The 21,529-nt window shown below is 42.6% G+C and overlaps 1 protein-coding gene across 1 annotated transcript in view; it reads right to left on the minus strand.

Moving 5' to 3' along the window:
* Positions 1 to 6,727: 6,727 nt before the first annotated feature.
* Positions 6,728 to 21,529, minus strand: part of LOC117052037 (guanylate-binding protein 1-like) — a 29,966-nt gene continuing 15,164 nt past the window's right edge. The window contains exons 8-10 of the mRNA XM_033158764.1: positions 12,515 to 12,617; positions 8,998 to 9,191; positions 6,728 to 6,919 (exon numbers count right to left, since the gene is read on the minus strand). Coding sequence (XP_033014655.1) covers positions 6,728 to 6,919; positions 8,998 to 9,191; positions 12,515 to 12,617 — 489 coding nt within the window. The remainder of the gene's footprint in view (positions 6,920 to 8,997; positions 9,192 to 12,514; positions 12,618 to 21,529) is intronic.

Genomic DNA, 21,529 nt, shown 5'->3' on the forward strand with positions numbered 1-21,529 from the left:
GTCCATGAAAGTGGTGGTTATTGTAAACGGCCTTTCACTGGACAACACAGTAATTCTGTTGTCCCTGCAGAGGAAGGTGCTCCTTCAGCAGAATGGTTCCCACCAGGAACCAGGCATGGGAAAGTTTCTTCTCTTTGATCTACATGGAACATCAAAGATCCACGTTCAGACATCGCTCTCTGTGTGTCTTATGACACATCCTTCACTTATGTGGCGGTCCCAGCTCTGCCCTGCTATCGATAATCTGAACATGTCTCTGTTTGCTGAGCGTTCTGCTAGCAAACAGATCAGATCAGCCCAGGCACAAGATGGCTTTTTATGTGGATCATTTAATGCTCGTGGATTAGGGAAGCAGGACTCTGAGGTAAGGCAATCAATGTGAGAGCTTAAATGAAATGGGGTGAGTGGAAGCAGGAGCAATACAAACCACACACACACACACACAGAAATGTATTACAGATGGGAATTATCAGAGCTGCTCATAGCATCATCAGCATGGTAGAGTTGGAAGGGACCACGAGGGTCATTGAGTCCAACCCCCTGCAATGCAGGAGTCCATTTGCCCGATGTGGGGCTCAAACCCACACCCGAGATTAAGAGGCTCATGCTCGACTGACTGAGCTATCTCTTTTAGAATTTAGAATACCCACAAATCCAAAGCTCTAGGCATCCACACTTCAAATGTGTCCTATGGGAAATGTAGAGTGGGGTCTCCTGTCCTCGCAGATGGTTCTTAGCTTTTGGATTTCACGTGTTCATTCATATATATATATATATATATATATATATATATATATATATACCCCAACCAGCAGTGTGCATGTGAGTGTGTGTGTGTGTGTGTAACAGATCTTGGGAAATGCTTTTACAGTTACCCTGTAAACGGGATCGGAAGGAACTAGTTTATTATTTATTTTGTATATCACACCGTAACTGCAAGGAGCTTGAAGTACATGGTTCTCCCCTTTCTCATGTTTTACCCTCACAACAATCCTACCCTGTGAGGTAGGTTAGGTAAGAGATTACGATGACTGGCCCAAGGTCGCCTGGCGAGCTTCATGGCCAAATGGGGATTCGAATCCTGATCTCTCAGGCCCCAGGTTAAGAAATGCACTACACTGCCTCAGTTGTGGGAATTGATCCCGATTAGGAATTAGGAACCTAGGAAGCTGCCTTCTATAGTGTCAGACCTTTGGTCTGGCTAACTCGGTATTCCCTGCACTGACTGCTGTGGCTCTCCGGGGTTTCAGGTGAGCAAATTCCCAGCCCTACCTGGAGATGCTGAGGATCGAACCAGGTGTCTTCTGCATGCAAGTCAGAAGCTCTGCCACTGAGCTCCTTCCCAGTAACTTTTCCTGGCTTTTGTCACCCTGCCCACCAATTGCATTTCCGCAAAGATCACACCATCCTGGTTGTTGGGTGTAATCATCGACGCCTCCCTTTCTATGGAGGCCAGGTTACAGCTACAACAAAGGCGGCATTTTTTCATCTCCGCAGAGCTAAGCAGTTGGTCCCTTACCTCTCTCACCCTGACCTCACCACTGTGATCCATGCGACGGTCACCTCCAGGCTTGATTATTGTAACTCACTCTTCATGGGGCTGCCCTTGAAACTGACCCAGAAACTCCAGCGGGTGGGGTGCAGAATGCCGTCATGAGACTCCTTATGGGGTCCCCGCTGTGGGATCACATTCACCCAGTGCTATACCAGCTGCACTGGCTCCCGGTGGAGTACAGGATCGGGTTTAAGGTGCTGGTTTTACCCTTTAAAGCCCTATACGGCCTAGGACCCTTGTACCTACGGGACCGCCTCTTCTGGTATGCCCCACTGAGGACCTCACGGTCTGCTAACAACAACACCCTGAAGATCCCGGGCCCCAGGAAAATTAGACTGGCCTTGACTAGAGCGAGGGCCTTTTCGGCCATGGCCCCAGCCTGGTAGAACGCTCTCCCACAAGAGACCAGGGCTCTGGGGGATTTGACATCTTTCCGCAGAGCCTGCAAGATAGAGCTGTTCCGCCAGGCCTTTGGGGGGGGGTGCAGTTTGACCTACTTTCCTTTGTATAAAAGGAGGCCCCCAACCTACTCACAGGTCCTTGTATGATCAGTGGAAACAGTTGGTCCTGGCAATTATTAACCACTCTCAATCCCACCCTGATAATTGCCACCTGCCCAGATTTTAACTTGTCTGAATTAATTTTAAGATGTATTTTAATTAATTGATGTCTGTTTTTATGCTTATTGTGTTGTTTTTATGATGCTAGCCACTCTGAGCCCGGCCTCGGCCAGGATACAAATAAAAAAATATTATTAAATTTATTATTGCTGTTCACACCAGCTCTCCTCACTCACTGCTGCTCCCTTGGCCGACTCCATCCAGCCTTTTTCCTCCCCCAGGTATGACTGCCACCTTCCTTCTCTTTACCTCTCTACCTCATTGCTTCTTCTCTTGCCCATGGTCTTTCCCTGCCTGCCTGCCATTGTTGCTGCTGCTTCTCTTTCCTGCCCTCAACCCCATTGTTGTCCACATTAAATGGCCAGTGAGTTCCTACTTTCCTACTTTGCAGTGCACAGAAATCTGGTTCTTAGCACTTGCCACAGACTTGGGAGGTCTGGATAGCAATGAAGCATCCTCCTCCTTCATGAGCAAATTCAATCTGTCCCCGATGGCTATTCACTAAAATCAGGTGCACATCTAAATTGGAACGTCATCCATTCTGGCCATTTCCCAGAATGAAATATGGCACATCAGAGGGGGATGTATAGGACATCAGGGAAAGGAAATGCATCAGTACGTCAAGCAAGCTTGTTAGGAGATTGTTCAATGTTCTCTGGTCTGCACAGATTGCTAACTGCCCTTCTTGGAAACAGGAGACCCATTAGAAGAAACAGGATAATCCCGCTGCCAAAACTGGAAGGGGTGGATATTTATTTATTTTTGTAAGCAAAGCAATCTAATTTCTCACCAATTCCCCATTTCTTAGTTCTTAATTTTATATTAATGTTGCGAGCTTTTCTTGCGCTCATTAAAAATCACAGGAGCAGCCTGCTGGGGAGTTTGCAAGGCATATTGAAATAAACGGAATGTGACATAGCCAAAAATGCTTTTCCATTTAGTAACTCACTGCACTCAATAAGTTCTCAGTGAATAAGGCCTGTTGTTACAGTTTGCCTCGTCCCTTGGAACCAGGAGCACAGGGAATTCAAGAGCAATGGGTTTCCTTCCCCAAAGGATGTCTCTTTCCATTTTGTCACAAAGTGCTGGTGCACTGCTATTAGCTGTGCAGGGTGCACGACAGCAACACCTAGTGACAGATAGGGAGTATGACAAATACTGCAGCGCTGTATTTAAAACATTGGCTGAAGAAGGAGAAGGAGTGAAGGATGTAAATATTTTAAAAGCCAGAAGGAAACACCCAAATATTCCAGAGAGGATATATGTTTAAACAAAAATATGTAGCCATTAAAGACACCCACAGTTATGATTGTTTAAACTCTCCCCATCAGTACTAGAATGATGTCCTGCCGTCATGATGTTTGGGGTATGAGCACCCAGTTTGATGCAATCCAGACCTATACAAACTTACCAGGGAGTAAGTTCCATTGAACACAACAGGGCAATTCACGGACTAGTACAATTGCACTGTTATTTATTTATTTATTTTAAATAATATTTATTGATTTTCCAATATATATTTCCAATTACCAATCGAATTACAATCCAAATTAATTATACAATTCCAATTATAACAATTCCAATTATGCCAAATTTTTAACTTGTGAGTTCCCCATGTCTCGGACTCCGGAGCGCTTTCTTATGATCTTTTCCAGTTGCTTTCATAAAGTCAATATTATCACAGCCTCTGATAGATGCCAGCAAGCAGACACGCTTATAATAAATAATGTCTCTGTGTGGAAAAAGCCATCCTCTCCAAATATCGCATTTCGGCTGACGCCATCTTGAAAGTCTCTTAAATCAAACTTGTAAATCAAACTGCGACACACCAATTTCTTCCCCTGCAAGCCATTCCCACTCCTTTCCAGGAGAGCCAGACCCCTCGTAAATTCCACTATCAATCGTCCATCAAATCTGGCTTCTCCCTTTGAAGTGGTGTACAGCTCCACAGGCTATCATCAACAATCGACAGTTAATTCTAGCTGCGTCACAGCCAGCCAAGGATCCTCCATTTCTGTTGAGTCAAGTCCAGATCTTATTTCACCTCCACACAGTTTATTTTTTGTAATTTCCATTCTAATTTACATTCTGTCTTTAAAGTCCACTTGCCATTTGCCTGTGAAAGTGGATTTTCTGGGGGAGGTTTCGCCCGTTAAGTAGATATTGAGGCAAAACAAATGGAGATTCCAGAGCTTACCCCCCTTCTTTTCCCTCCTTCACATACCAATGTAAAGTCCACGTCTTCTTCCAATCTTCATTCTTAATCACTCAGGGCTGCAGTTGGCAACATTCTTCCCACTCCTTTGTCCGAGACATGCCCAAAATCTTTAAACAAATTTATATATCCAATTGAAGGGAGCGTGCACGAACGGGGCCGGCTCCAGGAGCTCTATCTAAAATGAGCCCTATGTGCCCAGACCCACCCACTCGGTCCCGAAGGACCCAAAGCGGGTTAAAGGGTACCGCGGGCAAGGCAGCCCTCCCCGTCGTCCCAGGGAGGTCGGGAGGCTGCTTACTCCCATCGCAGCCACCAAATTAACTCGTGATAGATAGCAGAGATGTTACGGTCTGCCATCCTCCCGCTGTGCACGCCGCTGTGTTATTTATTTAAGGTTCTTTATATATGCCTGTTCACAAAATACACCACAGTTGTTTACATATTTAAAATACGACCATTCTTCATTCAAACCAAGCAGAAACAACATCACAAAATAGCCATAAAACATGGGATACAGCAGTTTTCAATGACCAACTGCAATCAATACGTTTTTATCTAGTCAGCCAACAGGGAGGCAGTGGTGATACTGTCGTGCAATGAAGTTCCAGAGCATTGGTGCTACAACAGAGAAGGCCCTGTTCTTGGTAGAGGCCAATCTAGTCTCCCCATAAGGTAGAATCTGAAGCAACCCAGGTCCCATCAAAATATATTAAACTAGCTGACCCGGCCACGCGTTGCTGTGGCGAATAAATTGGATTGGGAAAGGAAGTATAGTGGAAAAGAGGAAATGTATGGTTTTCATACCTTAATTTGCTGAAGTGTAGGATGTGTGTAGTCTGTTTTGATGTGTAGTTTTTGTCTTTGTCCAGTTAAGAAGTGTCTTTTTATGATTGTCTTGATGGTTTGTTTTGACATTTTTGATATATTTTGGAGGGTGGCAGATTTTTTTGTATAGGGTACATTCTAGTCATTTAAAAAAGGGGATGATTTCCGGACCGTCCATTGGCCGGATTTAGAAGGTGAGTGGGGCAGATCCATTGACGGGCGCTAGGTTGGTTACCCGTGGTGTAGCCGGCTAACGTGTTGCCATGCCGTGCGTTTTACGGTAAGTTTTTCTGCCATCAAGGTTGTGTCATCTGCATATCTGAGGTTGTTGATATTTCTTCCGGCAATCTTAATTCCGGCTTGGGATTCATCCAGTCCAGCCTTTCGCATGATGGATTCTGCATATAAGTTAAATAAGCAGGGAGACAGTATACAGCCTTGTCATACTCCTTTTCCAATTTTGAACCAATCAGTTGTTCCATATCCAGTTCTAACTGTAGCTTCTTGTCCCACATAGAGATTTCTCAGGAAGACAAATGAGGTGATCCGGCACTCCCATTTCTTTAAGAACTTGCCATAGTTTGCTGTGGTCGACACACTCAAATGCTTTTGCGTAGTCAATGAAGCAGAAGTAGATGTTTTTCTGGAACTCTCTAGCTTTCTCCATAATCCAGCGCATGTTCGCAATTTGGTTGGTTGAAGGCTGCTTGAGTCAAATACAACAAGACCACAACTTATGCACATTTAAATTGTGTCCATTCAGCTTTACATGTGTGGATTTTTTTATTTTTTAAGGGGGTGGGGCTTGGAGGGAAATGACTTGGCAATCCCACCCGCCATTGAACCCAATGTGTTTTGACTATACACAATTTTGGCTTTAGGTGTGATCCTTGATATTTAAGTGGACACACTTTATGTAGACAATCGCCACCTGGTCTCTGCCCACTAGAGGGCAATGCAAGGCCAGCTTGTTTCCTTTGTAGAAACAGCCTATCCTATTTTTAGTTCTGCACAAAGGAACTCCAGGAGCAGGGGTTCCAAGTTGTGCATAGTGAAGCTCAGACTTCAGATGTTAAAAATGTAACATTACTTCACATTTTGACATTCACAACCATGTTCCAAAAACACACACACACACAAGCTAATAGCTGGCTTTCTCTTAGAAGACCCACCCAGAATACATTTCCCTGCATAATCTTTATCCTAAGTAAATGTCAGTGGACAAAAAAGTAACACTGCACACACACTACAGGCCTACTTTTAAAACACATTGGAAGCACATTTATCTCCTCAAAGAATTCTGGGGACTGTAGTTTGTTTAGAATTGTTGGGAATTTTAACTCTGTGACTACAGTGCCCAGAATTCTTTGAGGGAAAGAACATGCTTTGAATGTGCTTTAAAAGTGTATAGATACAGCTCTCATGCGTCCTGATTTGTGCAGATGCATCTAATAATACATTCAAATGCAACCTTGCAACCTGCATTAATCCCACCCCCACATGCTGGAACTATTTCTTCGATCTCTTTGGCGTGCTCCCACTGTGCATCTTCAAAGATAACACAACTGGGATCAAATCTCTCACTATAGACAACGCCTGTTCCCAGGGAAAGCTGTTCTTTTCTTCCTTGAGATGCTGGATTTCACGCTCCATTTCCCTTGCCATCCTCTGAAATCCTTCTTTCAGCAGCAGCTTGTGTTCCTGGAAAGGCAAGGAGCACACAGAAACTCGTTCAACTAACAATCGAAGAGCGAGGGCAGAAAATTACAGGCGCAGGATAGAATAAGACTAGGACTGGAGCAGAATGTCCACTACACTAGCTGGATATGAAAATGTACATTTTTCCAGCATGTTGTCAAATGAGAGGCACCCTTCGAGGCTGCGTACACACTCAGCTGTTAATAGCACAAAAATGTAGTTTTGCTCAATCCAGAATTGTTTATGCTCATCCTCAACATGCTGCTTTCAATCCAGACTGATTTTAGATCCTACCATGCACGAGGGCCAGTGTGGCTACCTGATATGCCTCTTCCTCCCTTCACATGCCCCAGCAGAACGAAGGACCAAAGGCGATCTTGAAACACGCTCACCCACAATGTCATTGGGCAGCTATGGATACACACACAAACATACGCCCCATGGCTGGGACCATTTACGTCTGTTTTTGGGTGGACACACTGTGGGGTAACACATAATCTGCAATGAGCTTTTGTTTTTGGAATTACAACGGTTTCTCAAGAAGCACTTATCAGGGATAAAAATGTGCAGATTGTTTGTGGACTATGTAGAAAAAAACAAGGACTCAATTCTAGAATAAGATGTGTGTACACAACCTGAAAACAGACTGTCTCCAAGCTAGGACTAGTTTTCTATAATAAAATAAAAATAAAAATAAGAGCATACAGGGATTTGTGAAGAAGCACTGCATGAGTTGGATCCAAGCTTTACCTAAACGATAATGTGGCCTGCACTGAGAGGGTGAGGATATCATAGGCAGGGGAAGGCAACCTAAGGCCTGGGGGCCGGATGAGGCCCAATCGCCTTCTAAATCCAGCCCAAGGATGGTCCAGGAATCAGCGTGTTTTTACTTGAGTAGAAAGTGTCCTTTTATTTAAAATGCATCTCTGGTTATTTGTGGGGCATAGGAATTCGTTCACTTCCCCCCTCAAAAAAAAAATAGTCCTGCCCACTACATGGTCTGAGGGATGGTGGACTGGCTCACAGCTGAAAAAGATTGCTGACCCCTGTCTTAGGTTATATCAATGACTGGTGGGGAGTCATTTAGAAGGGTTGGGGTGACTAGATTTGGCCTTGAGTGGAGGCAAGGGTTCCACTTCCAAGCACCGTCTTAATAAGATGCCCCAAAGCATGAACTGGGAAAATATGACCCTCCAGACCTTGTTGGCCCCTGAGCACTGGCCATGCTGGCTTCTGCTGATGAGAGTTGGATCCAGCCACAAGCTCCCCACCCCTGACCTAAAGATTACTGAAATATACTCGGAGTCAAGTGTGAATTTCATGCTCTTTATTCAGCTCATAGTAGTGAGGATTGCAGTTCCCCCAAAACGTTTGCTTTATATACACTAATTACACAATGGTGCTGGAGGAGACTCTTGAGAGTCCCATGGACTGCAAGAAGATCACACCTATCCATTCTCAAAGAAATCAGCCCTGAGTGCTCACTAGAAGGACAGATCCTGAAGTTGAGGCTCCAGTACTTTGGCCACCTCATGAGAAGGGAAGACTCCCTGGAAAAGACCCTGATGTTGGGAAAGATGGAGGGCACAAAGAGAAGGGGACGACAGAGGATGAGATGGTTGGACAGTGTTCTCGAAGCTACTAACATGAGTTTGGCCAAACTGCGAGAGGCAGTGAAGGATAGGCGTGCCTGGCGTGCTCTGGTCCATGGGGTCACGAAGAGTCGGACATGACTGAACGACTGAACAACAACAACAACACACAATGGGCCCCACGTGATTGGCTAATTCCGGGATACTCCTGTATGCCAGTCGGAGTGCAGATTCACTTCCACCTGGAGCTGGATTGGGTGGCTCCTGGGGACCAGTCAGACTGCTGCAATCTCAATCCTATTGTTCTGGGACCAATCAGACTGCTGCAATCTCAATCCTATTGTTCTGGGACCAGTCAGACTTCTGCAATCTCAATCCTATTGTTCTAGGACCAATCAGACTGCTGCATTTTGGTTCCTATTCAACTCAGTACATAACAATTACATACTGCAGTGGGCGAGCGTCTGAATCCGGCTCATCTCAATTTACCTTGAGTTTAAGCAGTATCGCCCTTTCTCTTTCCTCTTCAAACATCTTCTTCTCTTTCTCCATCTTCTCCCACAACAGCTGGAGCTGTTCATGGTGGCTTCGCTTCTCATCCTCCAGCATTTGCTCCAACTGCGCCTGCTTTTGCTCCAACAGCATCAGCTGCAGCTGGGCTGCTTCGGCCTGAGCACGCTGGGCTGGGAGCCAGCGAAGAAAGAGAGACAACATGAACTCCTGGCAGACAGGAAAGCATTGAAAGAGCAAAATCTGGAGGACCACCCCCTGCTACCCTATGAACTTGGCTGGTTTTACAGTCTTCACTCTTTGAATGTCTCCAAGTGGAGGTGGGGACAGGGCCTGCTTTGTGGTGGCATCCAGACTTTAGAAGACATTCCCTGGACATATTCATCAGGCTGCCTCCATTGTTATCTTTTAGGCATCTCTTATGTACCCATGATTTTACATGTCTTATATTTAATGCTCTTTAAAACTTTGAGGGCAATATCATTTCCTTTACAGTGGTACCTCGGTTCTCAAACGCCTTGGTTCTCAAATGCTTTGGTTCCTAAACGCTGAAAACCCGGAACTAAGTGTTCCAGTTTTCGAACATTTTTCGGAAGCCGAATGTCGGATGCGGCTGTCGGTTATTGTTTACAGGGCGCCGGCACCAATCAGAAGCCACACCTTGGTTTTCGAACATTTTGGAAGTCAAAGAGACTTCCAGAACAGATTAAGTTCAAGAAGCACTTTTGGTGCTTTTGTTTTTGTTATTTATTTTGCATTTTTGTTTTTGAGGCTTTTTCAGTTAATTTGTTTTGTGGCTGTATGGAAACCAGTTCAGCTACTGATAAGATTGAGTGGGTGAGTGAGTGAGTGACTGACTGACTGACTGACTGTGGAAATGGATAAAAGCCCCCCATCCAAACAATGACTATAATCAGTGCAGGTAAGAAAAAAAATAACAATTTTTATTTTTATCATCTACAATACTGTCTTATTTATTTTATGGTACAGTACATTGATTATTGTTATGGGACGTGAGTGGCGCTGTGGTCCAAACCACAGAGCCTAGGGCTTGCTGATCAGAAGGTCAGTGGTTCTTTTTTTTTTTTTACAAAGATTTTATTGGTTTTCCACACAATAAAAGACAATACAACAGAACAAATGCAACAACAAATACGACAATCAAAACAGAATAAAAAACAAATACAAACCTAGACTGGAACACCAACATTCCTTTTACTACTTAAACAAATTCTTGTTTCAAATCTACTTGGGGGACTTCCCCCGTTTTCTCTCCTTTGCTTCCAATTCTAATTTACTTTAATAACTTCTCATCTCTAAAATTTAAATCATCACCATCAAAATATCTAAACATAACTTCTTAATATTTATTTTTACTTCATAATATAACCTATTACTTCTTAACTCAAATCTTACATCTTATTTTACTTAAACTGCTGCTGATAAACAATTCACATATCTCTTCACTAGTTCAAAATCTTAAATTCTTAACACACTGACTTCAGGGTACCATGGTGAGCCATCCTAATTATATTTTAAATATTCTCACCCTATCCCTCTTCTAACCATTTTCCTTCGCCATCTCGGGATCACCCCCCAGACATTTCTCCATCTCCCTCCAACATCATTGCCCAGAATGTCCTCTTTTTCTTTATAACCAAAGGTCAAGACGCAGTCCATAAACATCCTTGCAAGGAACTCCAGGGAACACAAGTCATCACCTTCCAGCATCTCCATTTCAGAATTCCAGTCATCTTCAAATTGCGATTTCAAAAATCTTTTCCCCTTCATTTCTGGGCTCTCACCCCAGAAATTGGATATAAATTGTCTTCCAACCCTGGGTCTCTCACACCAACAGGATTTTCCATCTTCTTGGAGTTGCATAGTCACTGTATTTTGTTTCTCAAAAATTTCCTCAAGTTCCCTAGCAAGGTTTTCTTCCAGTTCAAGAGTCTTTCCTGTTGCATATAACTTTTCCTCAACATTCTGCTTCAACAAATTTAATTTCTGGTTTAACAGTTCTAACTTCAAAAGAATAATCCTTTGTTCATGAGTCATACCCGGATCTAAAGCCAGTTTAAAAACGAAACCAAGCATGGTAGAAGTAGGCAGAGGGTATCAAGTTTCAGTACTTTTCCATCTTTAACCACAAGTTTCAGCCGCCATTTCCCCCCGAATCAGGGTGAAAAGATTATAATCCAACAACTTCAAAGAAGAAATATTTCCAACATCTTAGTTCCCCTGGAAGGGGTTCAGCCGGTCTCGCTTGTCAAAAAGCTCCATAGAAACTTTGTATCCGCTACTGCAGCAGCAGCTAGAAACAATGTTATTTTCTTCATTCAGCAAAGGGAGGAACGGGCTTCCTTTTAACGTTCCTCCCGGAGTGCCAATTGTCAAAATTGTAAATCCAATTAACTCCGTACTCACGGCATACGGGTTTCTTCTTCTTTTCCTTCAAATCAGGTAAGAACGACGCGCTCAGTGCAGGCGGCAGCCGCCACTTCGCCTGCCCGGTTGGGGCATAGCCTCCACAGCCCAGCGTCCCTTCACTCCCGCGCCCCTTTTACAAGGGGAATGGGAGAAGGGTTCAGTGCTATAGTGGACTCGCTGGAGTGCCCGTGCCACGGGACGCTCGACCCGCGGTTTGGCGGAGCCCGCTGTGCGGTAGCGGGGCTCCTACCCCCGGGACAGGCCAGGGTCGTCTCGCTGCCGAAACGACCCTCGACCGCCCGCAATGGCGTCCTCGCCGGAAGTCCAGAAGGTCAGTGGTTCAAATCCCTGCGATAGGGTGAGCTCCTGTTGTTCAGTCCCTGCTCCTGCCAACCTAGCAGTTCAAAAGCACGTAAAAGGCAGATAAATAGGTACCGCTCCGGCCGCAACCCCAGAGTCGTCCGCGACTGGACCTAATGGTCAGGGGTCCTTTTGCCCTTTACCTTTACACTGATTATTGCTTTCATTTTATGGATCAATGGTCTTGTTAGATAGTAAAATTCATGTTAAATTTCTGTTTTAGGCCTTGTTTTTAAAAGTCGGGAAAGGATTAATCCATTTTGCATTACCGGTACTTTCTATGGGAAAGTGCACCTTGGTTTTGGAGCGGACTTCCGGAACGGATCAAGTTTGAGAACCAAGGTACCACTGTATCAGGTCCATCCAGACCAAAATATACATCTTTCCCAGAGACACTTCAGAATTAAAATACTGTACTCTCTCAGGGCATCCCTTGATCACTTCTCCTTACCCCAAGCTATAAGAGCCTATGGCTGCACAACAAGACAAAGGCCCTGTAAGATCACAAACATCTTCCTTTCACCCAGTGCTTTGGGGGTTTTATCCTGCTCAATGTGACAACACCACACCTGTTACCGTATCATAAAGCTAAGAGGTACCACAACAACTATAACCTGCTTTGCTAGGTGCTCAGAGCCCACCAAAGCAGGCCAGAACAATGACATATAATTTATGATGTGTAAAGTCCCCTCCTCCAGATCTGCACCTTCAAGTTGCTTCTCTTGGGCAGTCAAGGCGCGGTCCATTTGAAGGAGAGATTTTGCCACGGTCTCCTTGGATTTCTGGAATTCTTCAAGAGCTTTGTCTGCCTGATAATGGATCGGAAGCAAAGATTATTAATTGAATGCAAAGATGGGGGGGGAGTCAAAGCAGATTACACACAGGGATTAAAGGCAAAAAAACATTGGTGTATTAATGCAGCAAATAACTGAATAATAGTATTTGGGGTGAGATGTTGAGAAATGGATATTAGTGATCTGTAATCCCCATCACATAGCTTGCAAAGAAGGAGTGCCTGTTAAACTGACCCTTGCCCTTCCTAGGGAATACATATGAGCAGGAGTGAGTAAGGGGTTAAGTGGCTGACCCTAGGCTGACCAATAAACAGAGGGGGGAGGAGCTAGGGGCAGCTGAAGGAGTCAGTTAGAGTTAGAGAGCGGGGAGTTAAGGGCAGTTGATGAAGAGCAGTTGATCGAGGGAGTTGGTTGGTGGGTGGTTGTTGATTGTGAGGGTTGGTGGTGAGGTAGAGTGGTGAGCGTAGGATTAGGACAGGGTTGTAACCAATATCTTAAGTTGTTGAAGTTTTCAAATAAACACTTGTTATTTTGTTTACAATTGCACCCTGACTGTGACAGTTATTACCAGGGAGGGGATCCTGGTTCCGTCAAACGACCGGGGACCCTGTGTGATCGCCACAAAACTGGCGGCAGCGACGGGATAAGATCAATACGCCAGCAGGAGACATCAATAAGCCCATGGAGGGATATTGAGATTGTTTTGCCTGTTCACCACAAAATTGGCAGAAGCAGCTGGGGTTAAAGAATACACCTGGAAGGGGAAGGGTAAATCTGTGAAGTGATAACCTAGCCCGGGGGGTGTAGTTGTGGTTACCCAAGGACGCTGCAAGGCTAAGATAACAAAAGGAGAAAAGAGAGCTCACAAATCTGTTCTGGCAGAGAGTTTTGACTTGGGGTCAGAGGAAGTAAGCTTAACGGGTAGAGAGAAGACCCATAGCAGAACTTTGAGACCCGAGTCTGGAGAAACCTAGCCAGGGGGAACAGTGCTGAGAGGAGATTTCTCTTATTTTGTTAATTTAACTGTCAATCCTCAATCACACAATATGCCACCTAAAAAGACAAAGAACCCTGTGAGGGAACCAGTTCAAGATAGCTCTGAAGGGGAGGAAAATGGGAATCCTCTGAGGGAAGAGCAGAGCTTAGAGTCACAAGTTTCTATAGAATTAGAAAAGTGGAAACTAGAACAACAATATAAATTAGAATTAGAATTAGAGCTGAGAGGGAAAGTGAGAGCGAAAGAATTCGAGCTGAGCAGGAAAGCAAAAGGGAGAGCGAAAGAATTCGAGCTGAGAGGGAAAGTGAGAGCGAAAGAATGCAATTTCAGTTGGAAATGAAGAAACTAGAATTAGCAGCCATGGAGAATCAAAATAACAGTAATAACACCAGTAGTCAAACACCAGGGAAAGTGGATTTAAAGCGATTCCCTGAGTTCAAGGAGAAAGATAGCCCAGAGGCTTTTCTGATATCATTTGAGAGAGCCTGTAAAGATTTCCAAGTGAAGGATGAGGAGAAAATGGTGATCTTGACTTCCGGTTAGGTGCCGGTTAATGGCAGACGGGAGCTGAGAAGCTCCGGTTCTCCGTCGGGCTTTAGGGGCTCCCGTGCCTGCGCCACGGGCCCCTTAAAACCACGGGAAGAGCGTCCCGTGGACTTGTTGCCTCGTGGGTCCCAGACGTGTCATCTTCACTCCCGATCGACCCTCGTAAGGGGGGAGATTGGGCGAGCGGAGCTCTGGCACGGGACTGAAGAGACGGCTGCCCCCGGAGAACGAAGCAGCGATCCCGCCAGACCTGAGCACCCAGCACTTCCTAACTTGGACTGTAATAGAAACTCTGTAAGTAAACCCTCTTTCTGGAATTAAGACTCTTTAAAGTGCTAAACTTACAGAGGAAACTCTAAAAGGAAGCCCGCTCTCTTTGAACTGCTGATAGAGCGAGGTAGCGGCAAGAGCGCTAAGCCGCGACTAACGGGAAAAAGTTTTGCTAACTCTGCTGAACTTTTAAAAAGTGGCTTAAAAGTTGTTTAGACTGTATATAAGGAGTTAAAACTGAGAATGGTGACCAAAGAAGACACTGCTTCACCCTCTGGATAGGATTCCGGGTCAGAAAGCGTAATTTAGTTGCCATTCTCCTTTCTTTGTTTTTTTGCAACTGTTTCCAGAAAGACTTGGTAACTTTTTTTTTTGTGGCCGGCTGCAGCCTGGGAAACTTTGTGGACTTGGTGGATACACTGTACAAAATTAACTGTTGCCTTGGGCTGCTAGAAATTAACTTCTTCTTGACTTTTGAGAGACCTTAAATTTTAAAATTGAAGATCTTTGCCTATTTTTTTTTGGAGGGCTAGAACTGGTTGAAACTGCCTGGGACTGCCTGGGACTTTGGGCTCTGTTGCCTCTTTGTTATCTGGATTGAACTGCTGGCCACCTGGTGTTGACTTTTGGAACTGTTGGCTTTCTACTGTGAATGTCTGGGACAATTACTAAAACTGGAGTGACCTTGAGACTGCAGCTGCAAAGTGAACAAGATATGCAAGAGAGTACAAGAGCCAAAACATCACAAAGAAAAGGATCTTTCTCTCTAACTACGCAAGAACAAATGGCCCAGGCTATTGAGAGACTAACGTCAAGCATTGCAGAAATTACAGAAGGATTGAAAAAAGTATCCGAAGATGTGAAACAGACACAATCTTCAGTAAATTCTGTTAATTCAACAGTAAACTCTGCAACTGAGAAACTACAAGCAGAAATAAAAGAATCTTCCCAAAGACTTGAAAAATCTATTGGCCAAATTGAGGAAAACGTGAGGAAAAACAGGGAAGAAATTAATAAAATTGGTCAGGAGGTGACTGTCCTAAAGAAGGAAACAGAGGAAATTAAGGTGGTAAAAGAGAAAATACGGACAGTGGAACAGAAGTTGGATAATATTGATTTGGAGAACATAGAAAAAATTGGATCTAGGCAGAGAAGTGTCGAAGAATCTCTCGCTTTTCTTCAACTTCAACAGAGAGAAGGAAACATCCGTCTCAGAGGCCTACCAGAATTGGAAGAGGGAAGCCTAAAGGATTACATTGTAACCCAATTTTCAACATTCTGGCATCTGGAAGAAGATGACGTCTCAGCACTCATAGTGAAGGCCTTCAGATTTGGTCCCAAAGGAAAGAAAAGTTCCAAGACAGTTAGTGACTGTTTGATCGTGTTTAACAACAGATACCAAAGAGACTACATCTTGGACCTACATTATAAGAACAACCTAGTGGTGCAGCAGAACAGAGTTGTGCTTTTTAAAGACATCCCCAAATTTTTCCTGGACAAAAGAGCACCTTATAATGACTTAACAACAGAGCTAAGAAGAAGAAACATCTCCTTTAGCTGGGAATTCCCAGAAGGACTGACTTTTATGTTCAAAGAAAAAAGAATTAGGATAAGATCCCTGGCTGACAAACAAAAGTTTCTAGACAAACATTTGGAAGACTTCAGGGGTTCCGCTTTAGACCCAGCGTTTATGTACCCACTCCCCGGAGTGCTGCCACCACCAGGGACCCCAGGAGTGCTTCCACCACCAGGGACCTCAGGAACAGGTGACCCAAGAGATCCAGAAAAAGACAAGAAGGACTTAGCAACAGGAGGAACAGAATAAGGATCCAAAGATGGCTCTAAAATTGATGACATGGAATGTTCGGGGATTGAACCAGAGACCAAAGAGACACAGAGTGTTTTATAGTTTGGAAAAAAAGAATTTGGACATAATATGTCTACAGGAGACCCATGTAGTTCGACGACATAGAAGAATTTTACAAAACAAAAAATTAGGCCAAGAATTTATATCATCGGATAAAGTCAAGAAGAGAGGAGTGATAATATATGCAAAAAAAAATACAGCCCAAGACAGCTATTTAAAGATGAAGAAGGGAGATACATTGCTATTGAAATTAAAGTACAAGGCGAAAAATTCTTGATTCTGGGACTTTACGCACCTAATGATGGTAAGTCAATTTTTTACAAGAAAATACATGATTTGCTGTTGGAATATTTGGACTATAAAATAGTATGCCTTGGAGACTTTAATGGGGCAGTTTCCACATTAATGGACAGATCCCAGAGGGCTAAGTTAACAAATGAGGGGAAACTGCTGAAAACTTTTTTTGAAATGGTGGACAATTTGAATTTGGTGGATGCTTGGAGGCTAAGAAACCCCATAGAGACAGAGGCAACTTTTTTCAGTGAACCGCAGCAGTCATGGTCGAGAATAGATTATATTTGGATCTCGAATGAATTGGCACCGAAATTATGCAAAGCAGAAATTGGCCCAAAAACTTACTCAGACCACAATCCTGTACAAGCAAACTTAAAAATAATTTCTAAGGATTCTTTTAGATGGAGAATGGATGATGCCCTGATGAGAGACACCAAGCTGGTAGAGAGGGCAGTAAAAAAGATGAAGGAGTATTTCCAATTTAATTTAAATTCGGAAGTGGAAAAGAGGATTGTTTGGGATGCAAGTAAGGCAGTAATGAGAGGGTTCCTGATAAGTGAAAAGGCAAAAAAGAGGAGACAACAAAATGTAGAATCGGAAAGACTTCTGAAACTAATCAAAGGGAAAGAGAAAGAATTAAGAGGACACCCTAGAAATCAAAAAATACAAAAAGAAATCAAATACTTGCAATCCCAATATGCCCAAATTATAAATCAGGATATTGAATGGAAGATTAAAATGATGAAACAGAGATCCTTCGAATCGGCAAATAAATGTGGGAAACTACTAGCTTGGCAATTAAAGAAAAGACAAAAAGCAAATATCATCAACAACTTGGTAGTAAATGGGAAAATCGTGGAGAATCCAGAGGAAATTAGATGGCATTTTCAAAGGTTTTATAAACAACTGTACAAGGAGGAGAAGGTAGACGAAATAGAGATGGACCAGTTCCTGGAGGAAAATGGATTGCAAAAAGTCCCAGAAGATTAAGTATACTCAACCACCCTATATCGACACAAGAGATTGAAGAAGCAATTAACAACATGCAGACAGGAAAGGCCCCAGGACCTGACGGATTGACTGCAAAATATTATAAAAGTCTGAAAGATTGGCTATCACAGCCTTTAAAAGAAGTTTGCAATAAAATACTAGAAGGAGACAGGGCACCAGAGACATGGAAAGAGGCCTATATCACACTGATTCCGAAACCAGATACAGATAAGACTATAATGAAAAATTATCGTCCAATTTCGCTTTTAAATGTCAACTATAAAATATTTGCGAATGTCATGGCTACGAGATTAAAAAGAGTGCTGAAAGATTATATACATAAAGACCAAGCAGGTTTTTTACCAGGTAGACAACTAAATAATAACACAAGAATAATTATGGATATCTTAGAGAAATTGGAAAAAAAACATTAATATAGAAGCGGCGCTGATGTTCATTGATGCAGAAAAAGCTTTTGACAATATTTCTTGGACATTTATGAAGAAAAATTTGGAAAGAATGGCAGTTGGACAAAGATTTCTAAATGGCATTAATGCCATTTACACAGAACAAAAGGCAAAAATTATAATTAACAGTGTGATATCGGAGGAGATTAGAGTGGAAAAAGGAACAAGACAAGGGTGCCCTATCTCCCCTTTATTATTTATTACGGTCCTGGAGGTTCTTTTAAATATGTTACGAAAAGAGAACCAGATCAAAGGAATAAGGGTGGGAGAGAAGGAGTACAAACTACGCGCCTATGCAGATGATTTAATGTTATCCCTACAAGATCCTGAAAGCAGTGTCCCCAAAGCATTGGATTTAATTGAGAAGTTTGGGCATGTAGCCGGCTTCAAACTAAATAAACAGAAGACCAAAGTACTGACTAAAAATATGAACACAGAACAGATACAAAAGTTACAAGAACGCACTGGCCTCAATTTTGTTAAGAAAGTAAAATATCTAGGGATCAATCTTACTGCAAAAAACCTGAACCTGTACAAGGATAACTATGAGAAATTGTGGACAGAGATAAAAAACGACTTAGAGATATGGACAAGATTGAAACTTTCATTAATGGGCAGAATAGCTGCTGTTAAGATGAATGTCTTACCAAGGATGCTGTTTTTATTTCAAGCCATTCCAATTTTGGATAAACTGGACTGCTTTAAGGCATGGCAAAAGGACCTATCAAAATTTATATGGCAGGGGAAAAAGCCTAGAATTAAATTCAAGATTTTAACGGACTCTAAAGAGAGAGGAGGCTTTGCTCTGCCGGACTTGAAGTTATATTTCGAAGCGGCGGCCTTTTGCTGGTTGAAAGACTGGTTTAAATTGGAAAACACTGACGTGCTGGACTTGGAAGGCTCTGACAACATGTTTGGTTGGCATGCCTATCTTTGGTACGACAAGGTTAAGGTCCACAAGACTTTTAAAAATCATATTGTTAGAAAAGCCTTGTATCAGGTTTGGATGAGATATAAAGACTTGCTAGAGAGAAAGACTCCTAGATGGATCTCACCGGTGGAGGCCAAGGCCTATAAGAGACCTAACATGTCTGCAAGATGGTTAAGATATGTAGATATATTGCAGCAAGAAGGTGAATCGTTTAAATTGAAAAGTTATGATCAAGTAAAAGGCGAGGTCACCGACTGGCTGCAATATCATCAAATTTACGAGATTTTTAAAGCAGATAAGAAAATTGGTTTTCAAGTTGAAAAATCAAAACTGGAAACAGAGCTAATCGAACCGAACTCTAAAAACCTTTCCAGAATGTACAATCTGTTGCTAGAGTGGCATACAAAAGATGAAATGGTTAAATCAACAATGATAGATTGGGCAAAAGATGTGGGCCATAATATTATGTTGGAGGACTGGGAAAAACTGGAAGGAAGGTATCAAATTTACAGCTTGTAACAATTTAAGAGAAAACATTATGAAAATGCTTTACAGATGGTATTTAACACCAGTTAAGATTGCTAAGATGAACCCGTCAATGTCTAACATGTGCTGGAAATGTAAAACAGTGGAAGGTACCTTTTATCATATGTGGTGGACATGCCCAAAGGTTAAGGCCTTCTGGGATAAGATTTACAATGAACTTAAGAAGGTAATGAAAATTACCTTTAGTAAGAAACCAGAGGCATTCCTTTTGAACATGACCAACGATCAGATACCCAGTCAAGATAGAGTATTTTTTATGTATGCCACAACAGCTGCTAGAATTTTATTGGCAAGAAACTGGAAGGGTGAAGAGACCTCAACAGTGGAAGAATGGCAGATGAAGTTAATGGACTTTATGGAGCTTGCCGAACTGACCGCGAGAATCCGAGACCAGAGGGAGGAGAAGGTGTCGAAGGATTGGAAGAAATTTAAGGATTATTTAGTTAATTGTGTAAAACTGAATATCTGAGCAGAATTAGCTGCTGAACAGGCTTTAGCTAGGCAAAACTTAGATTAAATTGTTGGTAAGAATTTTATAGTATAGGTTATAAATGTTTAAGAACGTCTTTGAGATATTGAGGATAGATCATGAATTATGTTTATGCAGAGGAATCTAAAGACAAATAAGAGTTTTGGTTAATGGTTATGGAAAAAGATATATAGCTACCTAAAGTATATTTGGATTATCAATGCAGTGGAGGGAGCGGGGGAAGTCCTCTATGTTCAGAAGAAAGAATTAGAACGAGATAAAGATTGGTGTTTTGATAGGTTTGTATGTGTTTTTTCTTATGTCTGTTGTATTATTGTTTGGTTTGTTGTTTGATGTGTTTTCATTGTAGTTATGTTTGTTATGTTTTTATATGCATATGGAAAATAATAAAATCTTCTTTAAAAAAAAAAGAGGAGAAAATGGTGATCTTAAGGGCTAAATTAGTGGGGTATTGGCAGAAATATACGCCCAAATGACAGAAGAACAGTCAACAGACTTTGAGATGTTTAAACAATTAATTTATACGAGGTTTGGAATTACCTCAGAACAACTAAGAAAAAAATTCAGGAGTGTGACAAAGTTGAGAGAAGAAACGTATGCTCAGTTGGGGGCAAAAATTACGAATTACCTCAAATAATGGTTAGAGCAGGAGGGTGCGGATTCAATTCAAAAAATCAGAGAGGTTATTGCGTTGGAGCAATTTTATGCCACCATAACTGGGGAGTTGAAATATCTTGTAAAGGAAAGAAGTCCTAAAACCATCCAGGAGGCAGCAACCATAGCTGACCAAATTAATGAAATTAGGGACCATGGATTTGATAGTCCAAAATTTGGTGGGAAATTGTGGGGGAACCCCAGAAACCAATTTCAATATGCTAAAGGAAGCTCTTCTCCGGTAATAAAAAAGGGAAACATACCACAGTCAAAAAGCCCAAGTGACGTGGGCCAAACTAACACCCATACCTCTGAGGTAAAAGAAAATAAATCTAATTATATTGGGGGAAGAGATATGAGGTGCTGGTCGTGCAATAAACTGGGCCACAGAAGCTTTGAATGTAAGACTGGTGGGCAAGTTAAATCTGGGAGCACAAACACTCAAAAACACTCTTATTGTATCCACTCAGTAGGGCAGGGTGAGGCTAAGCAGGTTGTCACGGAAACCGAAGCTTTAGCTAGGCCTGAGACAGAGGAGATTCCTGAGGCCTCAGTAATACACTTACTTGATTAAACAGAATGATTTGCTCTTGAGAAAGTCAGGAGAAAATATTTGGATTGAAAACAAAAAATATCTAGGGTTAAAAGATACCGGTTCCCAAATCACAATTGTTCATCCTAAGGTAATTAGTCCCGATAAAGTAATTCCAGGAAAAACTATAGAAATAAAAGGAATCGCCAAAGAGCCAGTTAGATTCCAAATGGCTGAGGTAAACATTAAGTTACATGACTGGAGTGGAAAGTGGCAAGTGGCCATTTCAGAGGAAATCCCCACTGCAGTGCTTATCGGTTGGGATCTCCTGGAGCATGTGCAG

The sequence above is a fragment of the Lacerta agilis genome, chromosome 8, assembly GCF_009819535.1.
Source record: "Lacerta agilis isolate rLacAgi1 chromosome 8, rLacAgi1.pri, whole genome shotgun sequence".
Lineage (NCBI taxonomy): Eukaryota > Metazoa > Chordata > Lepidosauria > Squamata > Lacertidae > Lacerta > Lacerta agilis.